General features: G+C 44.8%; 1 protein-coding gene across 1 annotated transcript; it reads right to left on the bottom strand.

Moving 5' to 3' along the window:
• Positions 1-308: 308 nt before the first annotated feature.
• On the bottom strand, positions 309-1804 carry LOC126952075 (uncharacterized). The gene is made up of 2 exons (XM_050786373.1): positions 1540-1804; positions 309-1374 (listed from the first exon to the last, which is right to left on the bottom strand). Exons 1-2 carry the CDS (start codon positions 1683-1685, stop codon positions 1182-1184), a joined length of 339 nt encoding a protein of 112 aa, XP_050642330.1. The 5' UTR covers positions 1686-1804; the 3' UTR covers positions 309-1181.
• Positions 1805-26151: the final 24347 nt, after the last annotated feature.

Raw genomic sequence — 26151 nt, 5'->3', positions numbered from 1 at the left:
GGCCCCAGGGTGCTTTGCAGATACGCAGTCCTGTTTAAATGAGTGCTCCAGTGGTCGATAGGAAATGCTGCTTCAAAGATGTTAACCTGGATGCATAGAAAATTTTCTTAAAATAAGTGTTGACTATTGAAAAAAAGAGACAATTAGAAATGGTACCTTGACTCTATGCTTCTAACTATTGCAGTCTGCTGTATTCTGGTAGTTTCCTGATACGAAGGACATTAAGCAGTGTGTGTGTGTGTGTGTGTGTGTGTGTGTGTGTGTGTTTTAAATCTAGGATTGAATACAGACCATCTATTTTGGGTCTGAATGACCCAGTCTGGCAGTGGGTGATCTCATTCCATTGAACAATTTGGTCCAAAAAGCATTTCATTAATTACACTCAGCGCAACAACGTGCCCAGGAATCTGCTTCTGTGCTTGGAGAATAATCTCACTTTATAAACAACCCACTTTATTTAGCACAGGCCTTCAAGAAAACACCAGACACTGACGTGATAAATTGCTCTCTTGGGAGCAGCGGTGGGTGAGACAGGGGAGGAGGATGCGAAGTGAGAACTTGGTCCGCTCACTGGAAGACAGCAGCACACAGATCTGCTTGCACCCTGTACCTCATTGTCTAGGATAACAGGATTCCACAGCCTTGCCCTGATAGAAGCAACTCAGTACTTAATGGGTTGATGGTCCACAGTTCTTCCAAGGAAAACCCATGTTTGCTTGCTGCAGCCACGTGGACGACAGGCAGGCTCACCACAGTGCCTGCAGGCCCTTCCTGGTCTCTCAACTTCACTGCTTCCACAAGTGTTTAGCAGATGCCTGCTCCTTGTAGTAGGTGCTGGGGATACACTGGGAGAAGATTCTTGTTCTTAAGGAACTTCTGATCCTACGACAAGCCAGTGATTGGGGAGAAGTGGTAGAATGTGGGGGATTCACAGTGTGGACTCACCGCGTGAGCACACAGAGGAGGGACACTCTCTATGGGGCCGGGAGTAGAGGCTGGTGCTCAGTCGTCAGCATTCATTCTCTGGAACTCTGTTGACCCCTGCTTCTATCTTTGCACATAGTAAGTTCTAATTTAACCATGAATTTGGGAAAAACCATGATCATAGAGTTTCTTTCTCTGTCTTCCTTTCTCATCTCTTCCTCCTTTCTCTCTCCTTAGGAACAGCGGTCTTTTCAAAGTTAGCTCACAGGATTGGGACCAAGCCTGAGATTCCAAACAGTGTTGGAGAGGGTGGAGTGTGGAGAAGCACCTGAGTCTGACAGTGACGTTAGAGACAGGGACCCCGAGGCCCGGCGTGATTGGAAGCAGGGCACAAAGACGGGTGTAGAGCAGAGGCCGGCCGGAGGGTGAGGAGTCTGGAGGTCAGGAGGCCTGCAGACGAGAGAAGAACAGAAACAGGGTCCGGAAGTGCCCCGCCCCCGCCACCCCCTCCTCCGCAAACAGGACATGCCGGACACCAAGGCAGCCTCCTGGCCGGACCCGCACGCCTGTCACACACTCGCCTCCCAGCAGGAGTGACTGGACCCCGGAGCTCACCTGAGGCCTGCAGGTAGGAGCTGGGGAAGGATGAGGTCGGGGTGAGGAGTTCGCGGAAGCACGGGCAGGCCTGGACTCTTCTTGGCGCTGTTTCGTGGTTTATTTCCCGGCTCTAAACAAGGACGTCCTGCAAACGTCTGATGCATTTGGTTTTGCGGTGACTTCTTAGAGAGCTCAGAACTTCAAGGAAGAACATTTCCTCAGGATGCTGAGGCGTGGACTGGCTTTCATCTCCATTTTCTTCAGCTGATTTCCTTCAGTGTTGTTTTTCTCTTTTGGAAAAAAAGGACATGTTGTTTGTTCGGTCACATGGACTTGTGGTTACTCACCCGTGGAAGGAGGCCACCCCTCGAGACTCTGGCAAGAGCAGGGGAAATTCCTTTCAACACCAGCCCCGAGGAATTCTCATGATCCTGGTTTCCATTTTGGTCAAATTAAAGATGAAAGGACTCGATCCAGCACTGAGAAGGACTGTAATTTGGATTCTGAGGGAGACACAGCTAGATGAAAAACCAGGCTAACCTTTTATCTGGTATGAGAGTGGGGAGGCACATCCTGTTACAAATTGAGCATCCATTGTGTGAGGAATTCCTGCTTCAGGCGCCATCTCAGAAATCAAAGCCTTGCAGGTGAGGAGAAACGACCGCCTGGCGGCAAGTTTGTGTGTTTATTTTCCCACCGAAGTCTTAGATAACTTTACTGGGTGTCTGCCTTCTTTTCGGCTTTGTGTTTTCATAATTTTGGAAATGCCATTAGGAAGAGGCACTTTCCTCGAGAAAGTTTCCAGTTGGTAAAAACAGGACAAGCGGTTTTGGACAATCAGGAACCTTTGCATTTGAAGAGTTCTCTTCCATACCCTTACTCCCGGCACCTCTGATACAGGTAATTCCATGAACTTTAACACTTCTTAAAAATTTTAAATTGTGGTAATGTATGCACAACATAAAATTTAACATCATATCCAATTCTTTTATTTATTTTCAAAAGGATTTATTTATTGATTTGAGACAGGGTCTTGCTCTGTTACCCAGACTGGAGTGCAGTGGTGTGATCACAGCTCACTGCAGCCTCAAACTCCTGTGCTCAAGCAATCCTCTCACTTCAGCCTCCTGAGTAGCTGGGGCTACAGGCTCACGTCCCCACACTGGCTAATTTTTAAAATTTTTTGTAAAGATGGGATCTCACTATGTTGCCCAGTCTGGTTTCAAACTCCTGGCCTCAAGCAGTTCTCCTTCCTTGGTCTCTGAAAGTGCAGGGATTATAGGCATGAGCCCCTGTGCCTAACCTCTGGAAGTCTTTTCATCCTCCCAAACTGAAACTCTGTACACATTAAATCCTAACTCCCCACTTCCCTCGCGCCACTCTGCAGTCCCTGGCATCCCCTTTCTACTCTCAGCCTCTATGAGTGTGGCTAATCTAGGTACCTTATATAGGTGGAATCTGCAATACTTGTCATTTTGTGAGTGGCTTATTTCACTTAGCATAATGTCCTCATAGATTCTTTGACTTTGTCTTTAAAATACGATTTCCTCTTCCCATCCAAGGGCTAACTCGTTTAAACTTTGGAAAGGTCATTAATAAAATTTAAAAATATTTCCTAAGCCTGGAAATTGTAAAGACAAGTATGTATCTGTGAAACACCATATTGCTTGCAGCAGAGCAGAACATCTCAGAGGTGAAAAACCAAGTGGACGGACCCACGCCTCCCCTGGTGAAGAACAGGCTCGTGTTAAGTGGCGCCAGCTGGGAACGTCCTGTACAGTAGGGCGCTGAGCCCTCAGGCCCGCAGCCAGGGGCAGGGGATGCTCTGCAGATGTGGCCTGCTCAGGGCCGGTGCCGGTGGTCACGCTGCTCTCCTGGGGCTGTGGCGACAGCTGTCTGTGGAGTGGGGCTGGCAGCAGCCCTGGAGGGAGGCATCTGCCCGGGCTGTCACCGGAGTGAAAGAACAGGAGGCAGCTGTGCAGAGGCAGCGGCAAGGGCAGGAGCAGAGGACACAGAAAAAACACCCTCGATCTCCTTGTGTGCTTTCCCCCAAAGCACAGACCCCAGTTTGGTCATTGTGCCTCCCCAAAGTGAGGGAACACCACAGAGGCTGTTCCTCCTCTCCGTGTTCAGACCTGGCAGTCTGTTCTTGGACAGAGAAGGCTCATGCCAAGGCAGCTGCGCGGCAGTGTCACACGAAGGCTGGAACAAGGGGGGCTGGGCCGGGACACCAGACCGCTCATCTCACAGACACGGCCTTTAAAAGCTCCTTGAGGTTTTTTTTTATGTCTCAGTAGCAATGCAAATAATCTCTAAGAACCGTGACACCGTCTTTTTCAAAGACATGTAATTTGCTGCTGTCAGTAACACGGATTTCCCACCCGAAAGAGCCAATGTGTTTTCTCGCTATTTATCAAATCTTTTATACTCTGGTGACGAATGGAAAATACAATGGTGATTTGTTACTGTTTTGGCATTGTTTGCTATCAGAAATGACACTGGACCAAAAGGGTAATAAGTTACGGTTGCATTCAAAATTTATTCTCTCCTGCGGGAGTATACGCACCCACATATCAATAGGAGTTGATGACTATAATGTGTGTAGCCTTTATAAATTATCTGTGTAATAATTTTCACTCTGAAAAAGCATGTTCCCATCCATCAGTTAATTTTGGCATCACAAGAATGTTTATGATGTTGTTTCAGTTGAAAAGAACGAGACTTAAAGGAGAAGTGGCTTGTCTAAGGCCCTATGGGAAGTCAATTGGGGCTAAAATATAGGTCTCCTGAGTCTTGAACCAGAGCTCTTTCCGCTAAACTAGACTTGAGAAGAACGTGTGAGAACCACAGGAAGCATGGCGAGAGATGTGCTTCTTTCTCCTACTGACTTCTCCCCAGCCCTAGCCCAGACAATCCTGAAATGTTAGAGTAGCGATTGCCTGAGAACCAAGGGGACTATTTGGCTGAGCTGTTTAAAATTGCCATTTTTAAAAGATTAAAACAGTCAAATATCAACAATTTTAAATGTTTCAAATGAATTGCTCTCCCCAGATTTATGTAAGGTTATATTTCCCATGTAGCGTCAAATTGGTCTTTTTATTGGTTAATTTGGCTGGTTGCTTTGCTTTCAATTTTGCTGCCCCTCGGTCTGCAACAGCCAGTGACCTCAGATCATTGTTTTAGTGGCTTCTGTAACCAAATCGAGCCAATTATAGAGGCAGCTGGCCAAACCATGCAGTTAACCCCAAACAAGGCAATCAGGGTCATGTAAATATGACTCACAAATGACCAGCCTACAAGAATTTTCAACAGGTCTAACCTGCTCTTGGTTACTGCACATTTTGCCTGAAAAAACAATTAGATCATATTCTTTTTCTGTTCATCTGGCATACGTTTGTATGAGTTCTGGTGAGTGGGAGATTTCCAAGGCTGTTACGGGGGATCATTAGAAAACCAGGAGGGATCTTGGCCGAATGTCAAGAATGAAGGAAGGAGCAGCGAGTCAAGCTGCCAAGGAAACACACATTAGAGTCATTCGTTCTCACCGCTCGGCGGAAGCTGGTAACTCGCTCCACTGGCCAGGCCTCCCACCATCTGGAGTGGAGTCCGGGTGCTCCTACCAGGGATGAATGAGCTCCAAGTGCAGGCAGCCTGGCATAAGGGCTGCGGCCACCAGTGCTGGAAGATAGAGCCTCCTGCTTCCTGCAGACAGCAGAGCAATGAGGATGGCGCTTTGTGCGTTTTCTGGTTACAAGGTGCTATTGTGAATCAGCTGATATTGAGAAATGACATGGAGCTGTGAAGCCTTTGGTGCTGCTGATTGGGAGGAGCAGTGTTTCTTAGGTGTTTCTCTGTGTCCCTGTTTCTGGCCGCGAGGGCTTCATTTTCACTTTGTGCTCCAAGTGGGAAGAGTTTACAAAAGGGCAGGGCAGAAGAACAGTGGTTCCCACAGAAAGATTACAGATGCATGGGCTAAAGTTAGAAAGACAGAAAGGGGCAGCTGCCCACGATCCCAGCAGGAACATGTCAGACCATGCTGGAGGGAAGCAAAGTCAATGGAGAATGACTTGGTGCAGTGGGAAGTCAGCTCTCTGGACCAAAATCCTTCAGCAACCCTGATGTGTAACATTTGCCGATTTCTGTGGTGTGAAAATAATCCCAGTGTGGCCAATTTCAGATTGCCAATAGCTTAACAACTGACTTGCAAAATTTCTTGGTGTTTGATACTCTTCTCTTTAGAGCCTGTATGAGTTGTCTCCAAAGAGGCACTGAGTCAGTGGCTTAAAAATGGAAATCAGGCAAAGGTATAAGCAAAGTTAAAGTGTAAGGATACTGGGGTGAGAAGCAAGTGTCTCGGGGTGGACCCATCCCCTGCCCTATTTCGTTTGCCTCCCTTTTTTGTAAGTTCTCCAAGGAGCAGCACTCCCTTGACAAATCACTGCACAAGCATCCCAGTCCCAGGTGACCTAACCCACTCAGGCCCCACCTCTGAAGTACCTAGAGCTGGTGTCTTCCTACAGACCCCCTCATACACTTGCGTGGCATCAGCAATGTGGCATCAGCAATGTGGCATCAGCAATGCGTGCTGCACGTGCAGTGCAGAGGTCCCCTGTTCCAGCAGGCAGGCGGAGCACCGGGGGCAGGCTGCTTGTCTCCTGGAGGGAGCTGTTAAGGAGCTGTCACTTTGCTGGAGCATGCATTGGTCTCAGATTCCTCCCCTAGCGGTCTCCATGCATCATTTAAAATAGCCAATTGCAAGAGTAGGAATTCAGTTCAATTGTGGGGAAGGTAGAACCCAGCTTTTAGGTACTGTGGGTGTATAATTCTATAGGACGGGCTTATTCAGAAATAAAGTCATATGACTCTGAGTGAAGAATTGAGTAATAAGAAATTTTTCTTCCAGTTATGCAACCATTAGTGCTGTGTTTGTGTGTTGGCCAACACGCTTTTTAAGCTAGGCCTCAGTTTTCTGAGTGCAAAAATGAGTGGCAGAAATGAACTGAGGTCTGAGGCTTCTGTCTGTCCTGGCATGCTGTGGTTCTGGGATGCCAGTGGTGCCAGGGCACCATTTCCCCACACTGTTCCTTAAAGGCTTCAATCCCTTTATACATTTGATTGTTGGTTTTTGTACTCTTGGGACATCTAGTGCTCCACTGAACATCACTATTTAGCTGTGCCACAAATAAGGTATTTTTTGGCTCCACACACTTGGAGGGCACTCTGGGTTAAACTAGCACTTTACTGTGAGTCTTCCTTAGAATCTCTGATAGTCTAGGGTACATTGTGTATGTCTGTTTCCAAAAGGGAAACTTAATGCTCACGGATTCCCAAATGTTATAACTTCACATCATCTTGTTTTTTAAAAAATATTGTATTAGTCTCCTAGTGCCACAAATTGGGTGACTCAAAACAACAGAAATTTATTTTTTCACGGTTTTGGAGGCTGGAAGTCTGAAATCGAGGTGTTGGCGGGGCCATGCTGTCCGCAGGTTCTAGGGAGAGGGTCTGCTCCATGCCCTTGCCTTTACTTCTGCTGTTGCCAACAATCCGTGGGGTTCTGTGGTGCATCAACGTCACTCCAGCCTCTGCCTTCACCATCACATGTGCTCTGCCTGCGTGCCTCTGTGCCTCTTCTTCTTTCTTATAAAACCACCAATCCTATTAGATCAAGGTCCAACCAAATCCAGTATGACCTCACCTTACCTTCATTACATCTGCAAACACCCTATTGGCAAATATGGTCACCATCACAGGTGCCAGGGGTTGGGATGTCACCATATGTTTTGGGAGAACACAGATTCAGCTTTTAACGTTTCCTAAAAGTGGGACTCCAATGAACACGGTTTGGGAAATGCTGTCCCCAAAATTGAAAATTTATTAATAATTAGGATTCACTAACCAGATACATGATAAAACCTTTAGGCCAGGGGTTCTGAACCTGATATCAAGGGGTTCATGGTCTTGAATGAGAAAAAAATTATATCTTTATTTGTACTAATTGCTAAGTGAAATTTAGCATTTCTTTCATGTATGAGCAGAGGCAACAAACCTCAGTGATATCAGTAGTACCTGTGAATTTGTTACCAAGAGAAATCGCAGATATTTTCCTCTCACACTGTAGTTGTTGCAGATATCTTGGGATGTCATTTATTCTCATTACCATTTCAAAATCATAGTGGTTATTAGAGCTGCCAGTAGACCTTATTTAATGTGTTAATGAGGAAACAAATGTAATAATGTAAGTATTTTAATAGCTGTATTTCCTTTTAATCATTTGTGTTTTGTTTATTGAAAACACTATTCTGGCCTGGTGTGGTGGCTCGTGCCTGTAATCCCAGCACTTTGGGTGGTCAAGGCAAGAGGATCACTTGAGCCTAGGAGTTCGAGACCAACCTAGACTGTATAGTGAGATCCCGTCTCTACTGAAAATACCAAAATTAGCCAGGTGTGGTAGTGTGCACTTGTAGTCCCAGCTACTTGGAAGGCTGAGGTGGGAAAATCACTTGAGCCTGGGAGGCAGAGGTTGCAGTGAGCCATGATTGCACCACTGCACTCAAGCCTGGGTGACAGAGTGAGATCCTGTCAAGAAAAAGAGAAAGAAAGAAAAAGAAAGAAAGAGAAAGAAAGAGAAAAGAAGGAAAGAAGGAAAGAGAGAGAAGGAAGAGAAGAGAGAGAGAGGAGAAAGGAAGAGAGAGAGAGAAAGAGAAAGAAAGAAAAAAGAAAAAAAGAAAATGAAAGAAAAGAAAAAGAAAAGAAGAGATCATAAACTTTACCAGCCAGCCAAAGGGGTCATGGCCTAAAAATGTTAACAGTCTCTGTCCCCAGTTATGGCTCTCATAGCCCAAACAGGCTGGCTTCCCACAGAGGGTTTAACCAAGAGATACACAATAGCAGAATCTTTCCATTTTTACAAGTAAAATATAACTGATAAATCAGTCAAATGTGGGTATCAAAATAATTTATTTGTAAATAAAATATCAAAATAGGACAAAATATAAAAATAAAATGCACATAGGCACAACAAAATGTCTTGCACAATAATCTTCAATTGTTTTCACTGTATTCTTTTTAAATAGGTCACATTACCAAGGAAAGATTTGTCTAAATATTGAGTTAATTTGGAAACTCTCGATATGCCTTGGAGTATCTGAATCATTTACCAGGAAACACGTTTTGGTATGTCTATGTGTTCAAACATATCAAATAGTTGAACATATTCTGTTCCTGTAAGGAATAGACCTGGGTTTGCCCAGGATGGAGGGGTTTCCTGAGACATGGGACTTTCCCTGCAAGAACTGGGAAGTCCTGGGCAAATGGGGAAGAGCTGGGTCAGTTTCTCGACTTCATGTATGAACATGGTTGTGCTAGAGCCAGAGTTTTGGTAGAAACCACCATGACTCATAGTCCCCCAGAGAAGATCTCAGGAGCACTTTGGCCTTGTGAAAGCCACATTCCAGGCGGCTCTGCCTCTGTACCGTCACAGAACCAGGCACCTCACGTAGTCTTCTGAGCCTGTTTCCTCATCTGTGAAACACGGAGACGGCAGTGGGTGCCCTGCCCCTCCCAGGGCCCCTGGAGGATTCCAGTGAGATAAGTGTTGTGAAAGCACTTTGTAAACTGTGCGTGCTGCGGAAATGCAAAGCACAGAACGATTCTTTAATCTCATGTGGCAGCAGCAAAATGGGTGTGCATCCATGGCACACTTTTGTATTACAAGAAGGATGTTAGCCCGTCCCTTTAGTCTTTTCTTTCAGGGATGCTCAAACCCCAGGTCCCCTATCATTAAAAGTCCAGCAAGGCTGTGGGGAAGTAGGCCTGGGGTGTCCCTGGGCTTTTGTCTGTCACCTCCTTCCCCTCAAGGTGTCCCAGCGCCCTCATCCTTCCTCCTCTCCAGCCAGACTCTCCTCTTGTATCCCACCCAGAGCCTGCAAGCATGATCTGTCCTTCAAAACATTCCCACTGTATGCAGTTCCTACGGGACAGGAGTCCTCGCTGTCAGCTGCATGTTAGAGCCACCTGGGGAAGCTTTCACTGTCCCCATGCTGGGACTTCCACTGATGATTACATCAGAATCTCTGGGGGAGGGCCTCAGACACCCCAGGTATTATACTGTATAACTTGGATTGAAAACACAACTTGAGTGTTGCCTGGAGGTTAACTAGAAAAAGGACTCCCCATTCTTCCATTAGCCAGCGATGTTGTTATCCCACCCACAGAGCCCTTTGCTTGAATCCAGGCAACCTAGAAGGCTCCTGAAGTCTTCTCAAAGAAGTGTTTCTTGCAGGTCTCCAGTGCACCTCACCCTGGACTCCACCGACCCTCATTATGTTCCTGGGGATGACGTTAGCCTCATCTTCAGTTGAGAAAGCTGAGACTCAGCAAGGTTCCTTTTAACTAGGGAGGGGCAGGGCAGTGGTTTGAAATGAAGCCATGCACACCTCCTTCCCCAGAGCATCCAGCGCCTTGCTGATGGAAAGGCCGCCCCTGCCGAGAAATGTACCTGTGCTTGGGCCCCGCAGGTCACACTGGAGTCCTCACCTCCATTTCTGCATTCTGGTGCATTTGGAAGAGGATTTCTAGAGGTGGGAGAGGACATGTAACTTCCCCCACCTCCTTCGCATCTTCTCACAGTTGCAGCCTTCTCTGCTTTGCACATTCACGGGGAGGAGAATGGGCAGCACTCCCATGGGTGACACACAGCCCTCAGCCTGCAGGAGCATGCACACCCCAACAGCACTCGTTCCGCAGCTGCAGCCTGCGCCTTCCTCAACCCGGGCCCCTCATCTAGGCTGTTACAGGGGAACTGGAATCCACCCGGCTCAGGGCTCAGGCACTTCTGCAAGAGGGTGTTGCCCTAGGGTAAGGCTCTGACATTCCAAATGTTAGGCATTCAGTATTTTGGTGGGATTTGAAAGTCCTTACAGAAGGCACCCTCCTATTGTGCCCCAATGAGTCCTCCCAAATCCTAGTTTCTTGCAGGTCCCCAGTGTACCTCACCCTGGACTCCACCGCCCCTCGTGATGTTCCTGGGGGTGATGCTGGCCTCATCTTCCATTGAGAAAACTGAGGCTCAGCAAGGTTCCTTGAAGAGCCACTCCTTTCCCAAACTATGACATCCCCGAGTCCTGTGTTGAAGTGTGTAGAATCCATGATGATTTGTCCATTTGCCTGTTGTCTGGCATGATCCCTTGTAGAACTCCATGATAGAGCATCATAATAGAGTCCCCTGAGGCCTGGAGTCTTAACTGCATGCTCTCGGGCCCAGTGCACACCCGTGTTCTTGTCAATGAAATGATGAGTCTCATCTTTTCCTCACATATTTCTACAGGACTGAGGTTGGGATCATTTGAGATCATGGACAAGAAATTGATGTTTGTACAACAAAGCCCATCTGACAATGTGTGAGATCATTTCATTACTGTCACTGGGAAAAACAATTTTGTATTGGTCTGCTTTCCAATATGGCAACCCACCGAGAGTGAGAAATACAAGGAATGCTTCAGTTTCTAAGGGACAAGTTTGGAGAGAAAATTCCTGCCCATAGAGGTCATGTGGTTGAGGTTGAATGCTGTGGTGGGAAGCTCCTGGTATCCTGAGGACAACCTCAGAGTTTTGGGAATTTGGAGAAGGCAGTCAAAGTGGGGAGGAAATAAAATTCAAAGGGAAAAGAAAGATAACTCACTTGTTTTGCATTTTGTCAACAGCTCCCTCACTTGTTTTGCATTTTGTCAACAGACAGGCGATGAAGAAATGGCAAGCCTTCCAGAAGCTACTCTGTGTGTGTGTGTGTGTGTGTATGTTTCAGACTTAGCAGGAGAGGATGGGCCATTGACAAGAATAACATAGACCAGCAGGCAGGGCAGACATCATAGGAGACGCCCTGAAGGACAATAAGGAAGCAGGCTTGTGTGCAGCTGGGCCTGGCCTCCCTGGTGTGAACTGGCTGGCTGGCACCAGGCAAGGTAGGCTGGGCCTAGGGTGAGGTGGCTCATAAGGCCATTAGAGCATCTGTCAGGCCCAGCACCCAGGGCTTGTGCAGTGGGGCAGGCCCTACCCTTGCAACCGTGAGGGTGAACTCAATCCAGAGCACTTCCTTCTTAGGGGGCCACATGTCCGTTGGGACTTCAGGGATTTGAGCACCTGCTTTTTCTGGCATATCTTCTGTGGTCGTGTGGACACAGTATTGGCTGTGGCCCAGGCTCTGCCCTAGTTCTCTTCCCGACAGACTGTGTGGCCGTGGGCAAGTCACATCACTTCTCTGGGCTGCCACATCCTCTTTGATAAGACGATGAGGTTGGCCTAGATGACCTCTAGAATCCCTTCTGACTTGCTGTCGGATTGCTGTAGGATCCAAGACTCGTTTCTGAGACAATATTGAGAGGAGATATGGCCTATATAGCTGCATCCTGTGAGACGGGGGCTTACAAACATTCTGACGCTGTACAATCTTCACATTAAAGGCAAATACTGGAGTATGACATTTCTGAAAAAAAAAAAAAAATTAACATTACCATATGATCCAGCAATTCTACTTCCTGATATATACACAGAGAAATTGGAAGCGGAGTCTCAAACAGGTATTTGTACACGCATTTCCATAGCAGCATTACTCACAATAACCGAAAGGTGGAAGCAAACCAAGGATCCACCAACAGAGGAATGGATTAAGAAAAAGTGACATATCCACACAAAGGAATGTGATTCAGCCTTAAAAAGAAGAGCATTCTGATACATGCTACAACATGGATGAACCTGGAGGACAATATGTTAAGTGAAATAAGCCAGATACAAAAGGTGAAATACTGTATGATTCCACTTACATCAGTAATCACATTCCCAGAGACACGAAGTAGAATGGTGGCTGCCAGGGACTGGGGCACTGGGTAATAGGAAGTTATTGCTTCATGGATGCAGAGTTTCACCTTGGGAAGATGAAAAATGTTCTGAAAATGGTGATGGAGGTTGCACAACAATGTGAATGTATTTAATGTCACTGAAATTTACACTTAAAAATGGTTAAAATTTTATGGTATGTATATTTACCACAGTACAAAAAGCATGGCCAGGTGTGGTGGCTCACGCCTGTAATCCCAACACTTTGGGAGGCCTAGGCGGGCAGATCCCTTGAGGTCAGTAGTTTGAGATCAGCGTGGCCAACATGGTGAAACCCCATCTCTACTGAAAATACAAAAATTAGTTGGGTGTGGTAGTACATGCCTGTAATCCCAGCTACTCAGGAGGCTGAGGCAGGAGAATCACTGGAACCCGGGAGGTGGAGGTACAGTGAGCCAAGATCATGCCACTGCACTCCAGCCTGGGTGACAGAGCGGGACTGTCTCAAACAACAACAACAACAACAAAAAACCCCAAACCAACCAACCAACCAACCAACAAAAAACCCAAAACAAAAAACAAACCAAAAAGCAAATACTAGGATGTTTATGTATCTTAACATTTTAAATTTAGTATAAGAAATAATGGTAAATATAATTTGTGCTGGCATATAGCCCTCTAGTTTGATATGAGTGAAACTAATCATTGAATAATTAAAAATTAAAGTGGGAAATTACTAAAATGATGCTTCTCTACTATATTTATTCACCAATCATCAGATTCTTTCTTCGTACTTAGGTTTGCTGAGAAGAATTCAGCATGGTCTTTCTTACATAAACCACACTCAAAGTACATCATTTACAAATTCCAGTTTCAGAGTCTTTAACATAAAATTTGTTAGAAATCTTATAGATCTTAAAGACACTTATGAAGAACAATGAATGCAGCTTCCTTCTAGGTTTCCTGACCCTTCCCCAAGCCCAATTCTTTCATAATTTCATTGCCCCACCTAATTCCATATCTATATTGAATCTGTATCTATATCACTATCAGTCTATATAAGTGTTTAAACAACTCAGCTTTATAAAGTTTTCCCAAAGCATTTAAGTTATTATGGAAATGACAGTAACATTCACAACCTGCTTAAATGGGCTTGGGGACAAACACAGTTCTCAGTTTGTAAGCACAGACTCAATTAGAGGAACAGATGTGTACAGCACACTGTAAAATGCGTGGAAAGACAAGCATCAGGTGGGCGAAGACAGTTGCAACACGTAAACTGACAAATGACTAGGATTTCAGATATACATAAAGAACTTTACTAAATTAATAAGGAAAAGAAATAACCCAATAAGAAAAGGGGCTTATTGGACAAGCACAAAACCAAAGAGGAAATTCAGATGACCAACAAACATGAAAAAGCGGCTCAAATTTATTAGTAATCAGGAAAATGCAAACTAAAACTACAATGAGATAGCATTACATAGGAGACAGGAACGAACTGAAAATTCTGAAAATACTAATCGTCAGCAAGGATTTAGAGCCACAGGAACTCTAGCAAAAGTTGTGAACTATGAATGCCATTTTGGAAAGTAGTTGCCCTATCCATGAGATTGAATATCCACACACTCAGAGATGGATAAATTCCTGGAAAGAGACAACCCTCCTAGCTAAAATCAGAAAGAATTAGATACCTTGAACAGACCAATAACAAGCAACGAGATTGAAATGGTAACTAAAAATCTACCAACAAGAAAAAGTCCAGGACCAGACAGATTCACAGCAGAATAAGTCCAGGACCAGATAATTCACAGCAGAATTCTATTAGACATTCAAAGAAGAATTGGTACCAATCCTACTGACACTATTTCACAAAATTGAGAAAGAGGGAACCCTCCCTAAATCATTTTATGAAGCTAGTATCACCCAGATACCAAAATCAGTAAAGAACATAACCAAAAAAGAAAACTACAGACCAATATCCCTATACGCAAAAATTTTTATCAAAATACTAGCTAACTGAATCCAACAACATATCAGAAAGATAATCCGCCGTGATCAAGTGGGTTTTATACCAGGGATGCAGGGATGGTTTAACATATGCAAGTCAATAAGTGTGATACACTACATAAACAGAATTAAAAACAAAAATCACATGATTATCTCAATAGATGCAGAGAAAGCATTTGACAAAATCCAGCATCCCTTTATGTTTAAAACTCTCAACAAAATTGGCATACAAGGGTCATGCCTCAATGTAATAAAAGCCATCTATGACAAACCCACAGCCAACATAATACTGAATGGGGAAAAGTTGAAAGCATTCCCTCTGAGAACTGGAACAATACAAGGATGCCCACTCTCACCACTCCTCTTCAACATAGTACCGGAAGTCCTAGCCAGAGCAATCAGACAAGAGAAAGAAATAAAGGGCATCCAAATTGGTAAAGAGGAAGTCAAACTGTTGCTGTTTGCTGAGGATATAATTGTTTACTTAGAAAACCCTAAAGATTCCTCCAGAAAGCTCCTAGAATGGATAAAAGAATTCAGCAAAGTTTCTGGATACAAAATTAATGTACACAAATCAGTAGCTCTCCTATTGACCAATAGCAACCAAGCTGAGAATCAAATCAAGAACTCAACCCCTTAACAATAGCTGCAAAAAAAAAAAAAAAAAAAAAAAAGAAAAGAAAAAAAGAAATACTTAGATATATACCTAACCAAGGAGGCAAAAGATCTCCACAAAGAAAACTACAAAACACTGCTGAAAGAAATCATACATGACATAAACAAATGGAAACCCGTCCCATGCTAATGGATGGGTAGAATCAATATTGTGAAAATGACCATAATGCCAAAACCAATCTACAAATTCAATGCAATTCCCATCAAAATACCACCATCATACTTCACAGAATTAGAAAAAACAATTCTAACATTCATATGGAACCAAAAAAAAGCTTACATAGCCAAAGCAAGACTAAGCAAAAGAACAAATCTGGAGACATCACATTACCTGATTTCAAACTATACTATAAGGCCATAGTCACCAAAACAGCATAGTACTGGTATAAAAATAGGCACATAGACCAATGGAACAGAATAGAGAACTCAGAAATAAACCCAAATACTTACAGCCAACTAATCTTTGACTAAGCAAACAAAAATATAAAGTGGTTGAGGACACCCTTTTCAACAAATGATGCTGGGATAATGGGTTAGCCACATGTGGGAGAAGGAAACTGGGTCCTCTTCTCTTACCTTATAAAAAATCAACTGAAGATGAATTAAAGACTTAAATCTAAGACCTGAAACTTTAAAAATTCTAGATGATAACATTGGAAAAACAGTTTTAGACTTTGGCTTAGGCAAGGATTTCATGACGAGGCACCCAAAAGCAAATGCAATAAAAACAAAGATAAATCGCTGGGTCTTATTTAAACTGAAGAGCTTTTGCATAACAAAAGGAATGAACAGTCAGCAGAGTAAACAGACAACCCACAGAGTGGGAGAAAAATCTTCACGATCTGTACATCTGACAAAGGACTAATATCCAGAATCAACAATGAACTCAAACAAATCAGCAAGAAAAATACAAACACTCCTATCAAAAAGTGGGCTACGGACATGAATAGACAATTCTCAAAAGAAGATATACAAATGCCAACAAAAATGTGAAAAAATGCTCAGCGACCCTAATTATCAGGGAAGTGCAAATCAAAACCACAATGTGACACCACCTTACTCCTGTAAGAATGGCCATAATTAAAAAACAATGAAAAAATAGGCTGGGCACGGTGGTTCATGCCTGTAATCCCAGCACTTTGGGAGGCCAAGGCAGGCAGATTGCCTGAGCTCAGGAGTTCAAGACCAGCCTGGGCAACACGGTGAAACTGTCTCTACTAAAATACAGAAAAAGAAAGTAGCTGGGCATGACGGTGTGTGCCTGTAGTCCCAGCTACTCGGGAGGCTGAGGCAGGAGAATTGCTCGAACCCAGGAGGCAGAGGTTGCAGTGAGCCAAGATCATGCCACTGCACTCCAGCCTGGGTGACAGAGCAAGACTTTGTCTCAAAATCAGTCAATCAATCAATCAATCAATAATAAAAAATTTTTAAAAAGTAGATGTTGACATGGATGCAGAGAACAGGGAACACTTCTCGACTGTTGGTGGGAATGTAAAGTAGTACAACCACTATGGAAAACAGTGTGGAGATTCCTTAAAGAACTAAAAGTAGACCTATGATTTGATCCAGCAATCCCACTACCCGGTATCTACCCAGAGGAAAGTAAGTCATGATGTGAAAAAGATACTTGCACATGCAGGTTTATAGCAGCACAGTTCACAATTGCATAAACGTGGAACCAACCCAAATGCCCATCAATCAAAGAGTGGATAAAGAAACTGTGATATATATATATATGTAGTGTGTATATATATGTGTGTGTGTGTGTGTGTATATGTATACTACACAGCCATAAAATCATAAAATGGAATAAATTAATGGCATCTGCAGTGACCCAGATGAGATTGGAGATAATTATTCTAAGTAAAGTAACTCAGGAATGGAAAACCAAACATCATATGTTCTCACTCATAAGTGGGAACTAAACTATGGGGATGCAAAGGCATAAGAATGACACAATGGGCTTTGGGGACTCAGGGGGAAAGGGTGGGAAGGGGGTGATGGATAAAAGACTACAAATAGAGTGCAGTCTGTATTGCTCGGGTGGTGGGTGCAACCAAAATCTCACAAATCACCACTGAAGAACTGACTTATGTAACCAAACACCACCTGTTCCTCAATAACCTATGGAAATAAAAAAATTAAAAAAAAACCCCACATACTCTATGGCCCAGCAATTCCACTCTTAGGTGCATACCTAGAGAACCTTAGGCAAATGTACAGCAAGGTCTGCAATGTACAAGAATACTCATGGCAGCCTGACTCACCTCAGCTGCATTGGGAAGCAATCCAAATATTCATCACCTATGGAATGGACATGTAAATTGTCCCATGGCCAAACAATACAATACTGCAAAACAATGAAAATGGACACACCACTACACAAGCAACGTGAGAGATTCTTAAGAACAGAAGCAAGACAAAGACTACAATGTGATCACATTTATATAAAGTTAAAAAGCAGGTAAAATGAATCTCTGGTACATATCACTTGGTGATGTAGACCTAGGGGGTTACCTCTTAGGAGTAGGGGAACAAGGGGGCTTCCGGGTATTAGCAATGAATCCTCAAGAGGAGTTACAGAGTCTGCTTTCTGATTATTCATTAAGTGCTATGTATGTGGCATTGCTCATGTAAGTGTGTGTAGATTTTGATGCAGTAATTTATGCAAAAAATGGGGGAAATAAGTATGCAGGTGTGCTGGTGAGTGGCTTCCTTGCTGTCTGGGTTCATAAGCATCATGGAATGTTTTCTGGAGGGAACAGAGAACAGTGGTTAATCTGGTAACATAATCAAGGTGGAGCTGGGGTGGAATAGAAGAGGGGGTGTCTGAAAAAACACGATAGAAAGGAAATACTGATTTATTAAGGTTAAGAATAGAGGCTCTGAGGAGCTAGAATAACAGTTTTCCTTTTCATTTTACATTGTTTATTACCTAAACCACAGTGTGACAAATCAAATGCATTTTCCTCTTCTGGGTGACATTGAGTTCTTTCTCTGGCCTAGTCTTTGTATTTGGGAGAAAATGAGCATTTTCTAGGTATTTTATAATTTGGATAAAGGCAGGGAAAGGAATTGGATTCGGACTTAATCTTATCACAATATTCAAAGCACAATAAGGGGAGGTAATCTCACAAAATATTCAAAGCCTGCCTGTACTTCCAAAAAGGTCCCCTGGAACCTCCACAAGCTCCCAGAGAAACCTGGGCGTTTTGCAAGGGAGTTTGGAAACCCTGCTATAGTACTCGAGGATCCAGCAGTGGGGTCTTAGTGGGGAAAAGGGCTGCTGATCCTCCTGTAGGAAAGCCAGGTGGCTTTAGGGGTGGGTGGGATAGTGGGGCTGAGGGTCTCTTTGGTCCTGGGCAGATGAGGAGTCTGCCCAAGCAGAGAATGTCAGAGACTGAAAGCTGCACTGTAGCTCATGGACAGACATTAAGGAGGGCAGCCAGAAGAGAACAGGAAAGTTTTATTACCACCCCAAATAGCAGAGCTGTTGAACAACTTCTTTGATAGTAAAACAAAGGGATAGAGATGTCCCCTTGGGCCCTTCCCACTCTGTCAGTCTAAGGATTTGTGAAGGGAATGAAGGGTTGGGTATGCTACTTTCGTGTGAAGTCAGTGAGGCTGAAGGAAAAGCACCGTCTCCAGAGCAAATGGACCTGTGCCCCAGAGCCAGGCCCTGGGGTGGCGCCTGGGAGTCTGCATTTCTCACAAGCTCCCTGTGTCACTGATGTTACTGACCTGGAGATCACAATTGAAACCACCTTTGCAAAATTATGACAGTAAGAGATATCTGACATAGTTGACTCCATCTTGCTTCTGATCTCCAAGCTGTCCTTGGCCATTCCTGGGTATAGAACAAGCTAACTTTGGGAGGAATTTAGTTTATAGTTATAATAGTCCTGTCTTAAAACTAACCCCCTCCTTGCTCAGGGACTGCCTTTGTAAGACTAATGAAAGGCCAGAAGAATAGGATTATGAGAGGGGCCTCAACTCTGCAAAATGTAGGCATAGTTTCTGTAATCCCTTACTGCTCAGAAGTTATATGACCAGAGGTTACAGATAGGTATCGTTTCTATAATCTCTTATGGCTCAGGAGTCATGTGGCTAGAGGTCACAAGATTTGTGACTTTCTCAATTATAGATAACATCACTATTGCAGAAGCTAAGTTTTTTCTTTCTTTTTTTTTTTTTTTTTTTGAGATATTGTTCAGACTGACCCCACCCAGACTCATGATTCATGACTCAACTGTTCCTGTGGCCCCACCCAGAGGTGGACTCAGTGCAAGAGGACTGTTTTCCACACTTATGATTTTTTCCCCCAACTGATCAGCAGCACTCATTCCCTAGCCTCCTGCCCACCAAATTGTCCATTAAAACCCTAACCTCCCAGCGTTTGGGAAGACAGGTTTGGGGGGTAACTCCAGTTCTCCTACGTGGCCAGCCTCACATCACTAAACTCTCTCTACTGCAATGCCACAGCCATTTTGTCTGTGCAGCAGGCAGAAAGAACTGTGGACAACTACACACCGAGCAGCAAGGAACTGGTGCCCTGACTCATTCACAGGCGACCAGCCCTGATATTGTCTACGGTGTTTGCATAGAATCCACACTGCCCCCTCCATCGCCCATCCCAAGTTTTCTCAGAATAGAAGAAAAGGATAGAGGCAAATCCCACGTCCTTGCTTGAGTCCTGGGGATTCCTGATAAAGTTCCCCAGGAAGAGAAATGGTCAGTTTCCTTTATGTAACCCATTTATCCATTTGTTTATTTCATTCACTCACTTGCTTATTTAATGAATGTATATAGAGCAGGGGCCAGCAAACTACAGCCCATAGGCCAAAGACCACAGCCTTGTTCATTTGTTAACATATTCTCTGTGGCTGCTTTTGCACCACAATGTCAAGGCTGAGTAGTTGTGACAGAGACCTCTGGCCTGAAAACCTAAAATATTTACCATCTGGTCAAGAACATCAGGTACTATGCTAGTCACATATAGAGATATGTTAATATATTAATAATTATAGTATCTTTCCCCAAATTTACAATCTCATAGGGAAAATGTCACACACATGATCTCCTGCTTCAGCATGGCCATTACCATCATCATCATCAGCAGCAGCAGCAGCAGCATCAGTATCATCATCAACATCATTGTCATTATCATCATCAACACCACCATCATCAATAGCAACTGCAGCATCAACATCATCATATCAAAATAGTTAACATTTCTTAATCCTGTCTCCGGGCCAGGAACTGTTTGAAGAGCTTTGCATACATTAACTCATTTAATCCTTATGACAACTTTTGAGGTAGAAACTACTATCTCTCTTTTTCCCCACAAATGAAGAAACTGAGGCACAGATGTTAAGTATTGTTCCTAAGGTTGCCTGGCTAGTGAATAATACTATATGACAGACACTGAGCTAAACCCATGTAATCCTCACAACATATATGAATTATTACTATGCTTATTTTACAGGTGAAGAAATGGATGCTCAGAAAAGTGAAGTGACTTGCCCATGTTCTGCAAGGTAGGAAATAGTGGAGGCAAGATTCACATACAGGGCTTCAGGCTCTTCCGTTTAACTATGCCAACTGCAGTCAGATCTTTGCCTCCACTTTTGTCTAATAACACATTCTTAAAACTCTAGCCTAGCTCTGCCATCTCTCATAGCTGCTGACTCAAGGATCTGATGGAGAGGAGAGGAACTGGTCTCCCTCCACTCCCTTCCCCCAGCGCCAAGGACAACCCTCTTTCATGTGATCTGTGCCTGTGTGTGTTTGTTGAATTAAATTCTTGTGAGCATGCAAATAGAGCTCAAAGAGCTTTGGGGATTCAGAGAAACGAGACCTTCTGAGGGATTATTTTGGCCAGGGGAATGGGGATAGATTTCATGAATAACTCAGGGGTGGGGATGAAGTTGGATTTGAGAGAGCAGGTTGCAAAGGCACAAGGCAGCAAGGATGAGGTGTGTTTGGAGAATGGGGAGATGCTGGTTTGACTGAGTCTGTGGACGATTAGAGGGGAGGAGTTACACTGAGGTAGAATTGAGGAGGTCCCTCCTACTGCTATGAACAGGGACAGTGGATTTCATCTCATAGGTGATTAAGAAGGCAAATGATGTTGAAATAGAGGCATGCCTAGGTTAAAGACCGGCCTGGTGGCAGAGTATAGGCTGGACTGAGCAAATGATTGGTTGGAGCCAGGGGAATGAGTTAGGGGCTGGTACAGGAGGTCTAGGCAGGCGGCGAAAAGGATCAGACACACAGAGTTGGGAGGGAAGATAGAAAGCAAGAAGCAAGTGATGCTCCAAGAAAGAAAAAGCAGGTGTTGGCTATAGAGTGAGTTGAGGGCTGCAGGTGGGGACAGAGATGACTTAGGTTTTCAAGATCCAGTGACGAGGAGAATGAATGGAAAAACAGCTGGTGTGTGGGGCAGATAATGAGCTGTTTCCCATTTGCTGGATTGAGGTGCTGGTGGGACGTGGGTGGAAACATCTGCAGTTCCCTGGAAATTTGGAGAGAGATTGGGGCTAGTGCAACAGATTCAGGAGACAAGGGCTAGAAGGGAGCCCTGGACGTGGATTGTCCCCAGAGGGAAGAGTGTGGAGTGGGAAACAGAGAAGATGGGATTGGGCAAAAGTCCATGCTTAGGAAGAAGGAAAAGCAAGATGGCATGAGCCAGAATCAAAGGATCATAGACAATTTTGTCAGTCTGTAGATGAAGAAATCTGGTTTTCAGCTCTGTCCATTCAGCCCTACAGATCCCATAGCCAAGCCATGTTTAGCTTCACCTTTATGACTGGGCCAGTCCTATGTTTTATGAGGACACCCATCTTCCTGGTTTTAAGTGACTCCAGGAAGTTAACTGGCTTGTTGAGTAGGCCTCTGTCACACATTTTCTCTTTGTTGCTAGAACCTGTAATGGCACAGGTAAAAGCATTGTGAACATGAATGCCTGTGCGTCTGCATGAGAAAGGATAATAAATAATCCCTACAGAGTTCTTTGTATATGTCAGTCACTCTGCTAGGCGTTTTGTAAGCATTATCTCATTTAATCTCTACTCCACTTGTTCAGGTGTTATCATATTCCCATTTAACAGAAAGCAAATGGATACCCAGAGTGGGTAAATCTCAAAGCTAGTGGGTGACAGAGGGCCGGAGTCCAGGCAAGCTAACCCCAAAGCTCTAGCTTTTTTTTTCTTTTTTTTTTTAAATTTATTTATTTTGATCAAGATGGGGTCTCGCTATGTTGACCAGGCTGGTCTCGAACTCCTAACCTCAAGCAATTCTCCCATCTTGGCCTCCCAAAGTGTTGGGATTACAGGCAGAAGCCACTGAGCCTGACCCCAAAGCCCTAGCTTTTAACTGCTACGTTATCCTGAGAAAGAAAAGAAACAGGAATGAGAATGGGATGTAAGAGAGATGAGGGTGAGATAACTTTCGAAAAGGTTAGTTGAAAGTGGTAATTACCAAAGATACCTTGAACTGAGAGTGGGAGAGGTCTCCAAGTCCACAAAGCCAGTAGAAGGTCTTTATCCCCTAGAGATAAAGGCGGGCTTAGGGTCTCCTGGGACTGCTGATGCTTTGTGCCAATCTCCCCACTAAGGATATGCAGGAACCATCTCTGGGAAGACATCCAAGGGACTTGAGAAGTCACTCCATCCAAAAGAAATTGTGAATCTGAAGGTAGCAGGGTGGGAGATGGCTTCCCCACCTCCCACGGGTGAACTGGCCTCCTGGGGTGGGCTAGCATAGATTGATGAGAGGGAAAAGTCAATTCCAAAGCATTACTAGGAAGCCTAAGCCATTTGGGATCAGAAGGGCAGGGAGAGAGGCAACCTTAGAAATGACAGGCCAGCTCTACCTCCCAATTTTATTTTTACAAATGGATTAGTGTCATGGGGAAACACTTATTGATATGGAAGGATGTTTTGTTATTGCCCATTGGAGATGCTTTAATGACTCCTGCAGCACTCTCATTTTGTTAATCTGAGATAAGAAGAGTAAGAGTGGGTGTGCACATGTGTTTGTGCACATATGTGCCTATGTGTAGATACAAGGTGAAGTCAGCACATCCTCCAGGGCCTAGTAGAATAATGGAGATGGTATGGAACCAACTGGGAAGCTCCAGAAGCTTGTGGAGAACAAAGAGAGTGTAGATGGCTGTGCTATGTGTGCATATTTTTAGGAAGGGCAGAGTGACAGAATTCATGTGTCATGGCTTGGAATCCCTTCTCACCTGAACAGGTCTTTGCCTTCAGTGATGTGTATTTTCTTCATTCTTTAGTTGGAGCAGTGCAGGCACCTGCCAGTTGACACAAGGACTCTGTAGAGAACTGAGAAATGCTTGTGTATGGCACCCAGTCAATGGGTGTCACTGGCTGAGCTCCCTCCCTTGTTGCACACCAGACTCTGGTGACTAGAGGAGTTGACAAGACACAGCTGTGAAGAATTTAGCTCACACTGGACACATAAGCCATAGTAAGTGATAGCTCTGAATCCTTGTGGCTGAGACAGGGCTAGAATCTGAGGCCCAGGCCACCTCCCAGGCCAGCATGCACCCACCGTGCCACTGCTTTTGTTCTCTGGGGTCCCTGTGTCTTGCGGTCCAGCTTCCACTGGACACTGCACCTCTGAAGGAAGACAGATAACAAGTCTGATCACAGGTGTGTGACTGATGGGCTGGGGGTCCTGAGTTGGGTCCTGAGCCTTCATGTGCTCGCACGTGGCATTGTTTGCAGCTCAGACCCGGGGGTAATAACTGCAGCAAAGTGGTGCCTTTTCTAGAAAGTCAGCAAGTTAGGGGTCCCTGGAATATCCATGGTGCTCCTCCCTGGTAGGGAACCAGCTCCTGACCTGGGGGTGGGGGCTGGGTGAGGGGGCAGTGTGGGAGGAACGCTGTGAAGGCTGCGGGAGACAGGCCTGGTCACATCCTGCAGGTGGCCGGACAACACGGGGACACTCATGCACTGTAGTGCACCTCTTGCAGCCTCCTGTTTTTCCCCACAAAGCAGCAGTGACAAATATCTGCAGTGTGGCTGTGAAGAGGCAGGCAGCACGTGCACAGTGCCTGGAGCTCTGAGGGCTGGGTGAGGGCTGAGTGGGGATGTGTGGTCTCTTGCCACCCGCAAATGTGGGTTGGGAGTACTTGGACATGGATTCCTCTTGTGACAAAAGGGAATGTCGGATGATGCATTCGTGGGGCCTAGAAGTTCTTGCGTGACCCTGCTTTGGGCTCATTATGAGTGTCAGGTGCGTGGAAATCGGAGTTCTTTGCAGGCTTTGTGGATGAGAAAAAACTCAGCAGAGAAGGCAGGACAGGACCTGGGCCTTGCAGGACAGATGGGTGTGCACATGGGGAGAGGAACCACAGCAGGAGAAGGATGGTTGAGCAAATGCTCTGAGGATGGAATGTGTTGCATTTTCAGTGTTTGATGAGGAAACTAGCCAAGTGCAAAGAGTTCACCCACACAAATGAGAAGATCCCAGTGCCATCTTTCCTTCTTGTCATCATGATGATGATGATGATCATCATCATCATCACATTTCATTGAAATGATTTATGGGTGTCTCCATCTGCCCAGCCAGCCTGTGAGCTCTTGAGAGCAGAGACTGGAAGGTAGCAGGGTGGGAGATGGCTTGCTTCTGACCTGGGTCTCCAGGGCCCAGCACCTAGCAGGTGCTCCATATAGATGTATTTGAATGAATAAGTGAATGAGAGAGTGAGTGAATCTGTTGAGAAAGGCAGATTATGACCAGATTGTGGAAGGTCTTGTGTAGGGACTGGGGACCCATTGAAATGTTTGAGTGGGAAAATACCTCTCAAGGGGATGCTCTGGGGAAGAGTAACCTGAGAGCCATGTGCAGGGTGGACTGAGGGTAGAGAGAGCAGATAGGATGGAGGACCATGAGGAGGCAACCGGGTGAGGTTCTCAACTCATCTCTGAGATGATGGAAAAGAAAGCACAGCCAGGACAGGAATTAAACACGCACTCAGCAAACATTTTCATATAGTGGCCTTTTCCAATGGTTTCTACCATGCTTAAGAGTCTACATCCTTTTTTCCCCCTCTGGTATAATAATAGTAAAAGTCGGAAAAGAGTCTAAATAATTGAGAAGAGGTAGAAAAAGCTGCAACGTGCCACAGTTTTGTTCACCTGACTTGGCCGTGAAAAGGGCTGGAAGGTAAGCCCAAGAATGGATGGGGACAAGGAACATGGCAGGCACTGGATCTGAGAGGGAGAGAGGGCTGACGGCGGGCCTCAGCACAGAGCTCCTGTGTTCTTTTTCAGAAAAGGTGGAATTCTTGACTTTACTGTTATAAAGTGAGGGGTAGAGGAGGAGAAAGGATTAATAACTGTTTGTTTTCTGCCAAGTTAAAAACCTAAGTTCTTGCAATGATTTTATACACAATGTTCTAAAGATTTTATAAATTCCTCTCTAGGGACAAGCCTCCAGAGAGAATATGTCCCAAGGGAATGTCCCTGCAAGAACAGAGCCAGAGGGAGCAGTTGGAAGTTTCCTCAGAAATGCAAACCACCCTCTGTAGATTAAAGGCCTTCGCGTTGGCTTCTGTTTTGCCCTGTTGAAACTTGCCATGTTCAGAGAACCACAGTCAGTTAAGATCAACCTTCAAGGACATCCATAGATAACAGAAGCCCAAAATGTCCAGTTACAATGTCAGAAAGGGAGACAGAACAAATGGGAAGAGCACAGTGTGATTGTCTAACCCTGGAACCTCCCCATTTTTAGTTTTTACTATACTTTGTTTCTGGTCATGATTAGTAGAAAACCTTGCAGACAGAATGGGCCTGTACACCTGCTTGTCTTCAGTGTTACAAGGTAGGTAGGTTGAGTTCTCTCTTCAGCCAGGTTTGGGACAGAAGAACCCAGGGGAGTAAGAGGTGGGACAGCCACAGAAAGGAGAGGAAAGCTACAAAGGTCCTGGGGCCTTTGTCAGAGAAGGAAAGGGAGAATCTCCTAATTAGAGGCTGTGATGGTTAATTTTATGTGTCAGTATGTCTGGGCCATGGCCCAGGAATGTGGTCAAGCATTATTCTGGATGTTTCTGTGAGAGTGTTTTGGATGAGATTAACATTTAAA

The sequence above is a fragment of the Macaca thibetana genome, chromosome 4, assembly GCF_024542745.1.
Source record: "Macaca thibetana thibetana isolate TM-01 chromosome 4, ASM2454274v1, whole genome shotgun sequence".
In the NCBI taxonomy this organism is placed as follows: Eukaryota; Metazoa; Chordata; class Mammalia; order Primates; family Cercopithecidae; genus Macaca; species Macaca thibetana.
The sequence above is the reverse complement of the archived record's forward strand: the minus strand, read 5'-3'. Positions and strand labels throughout refer to the sequence as shown.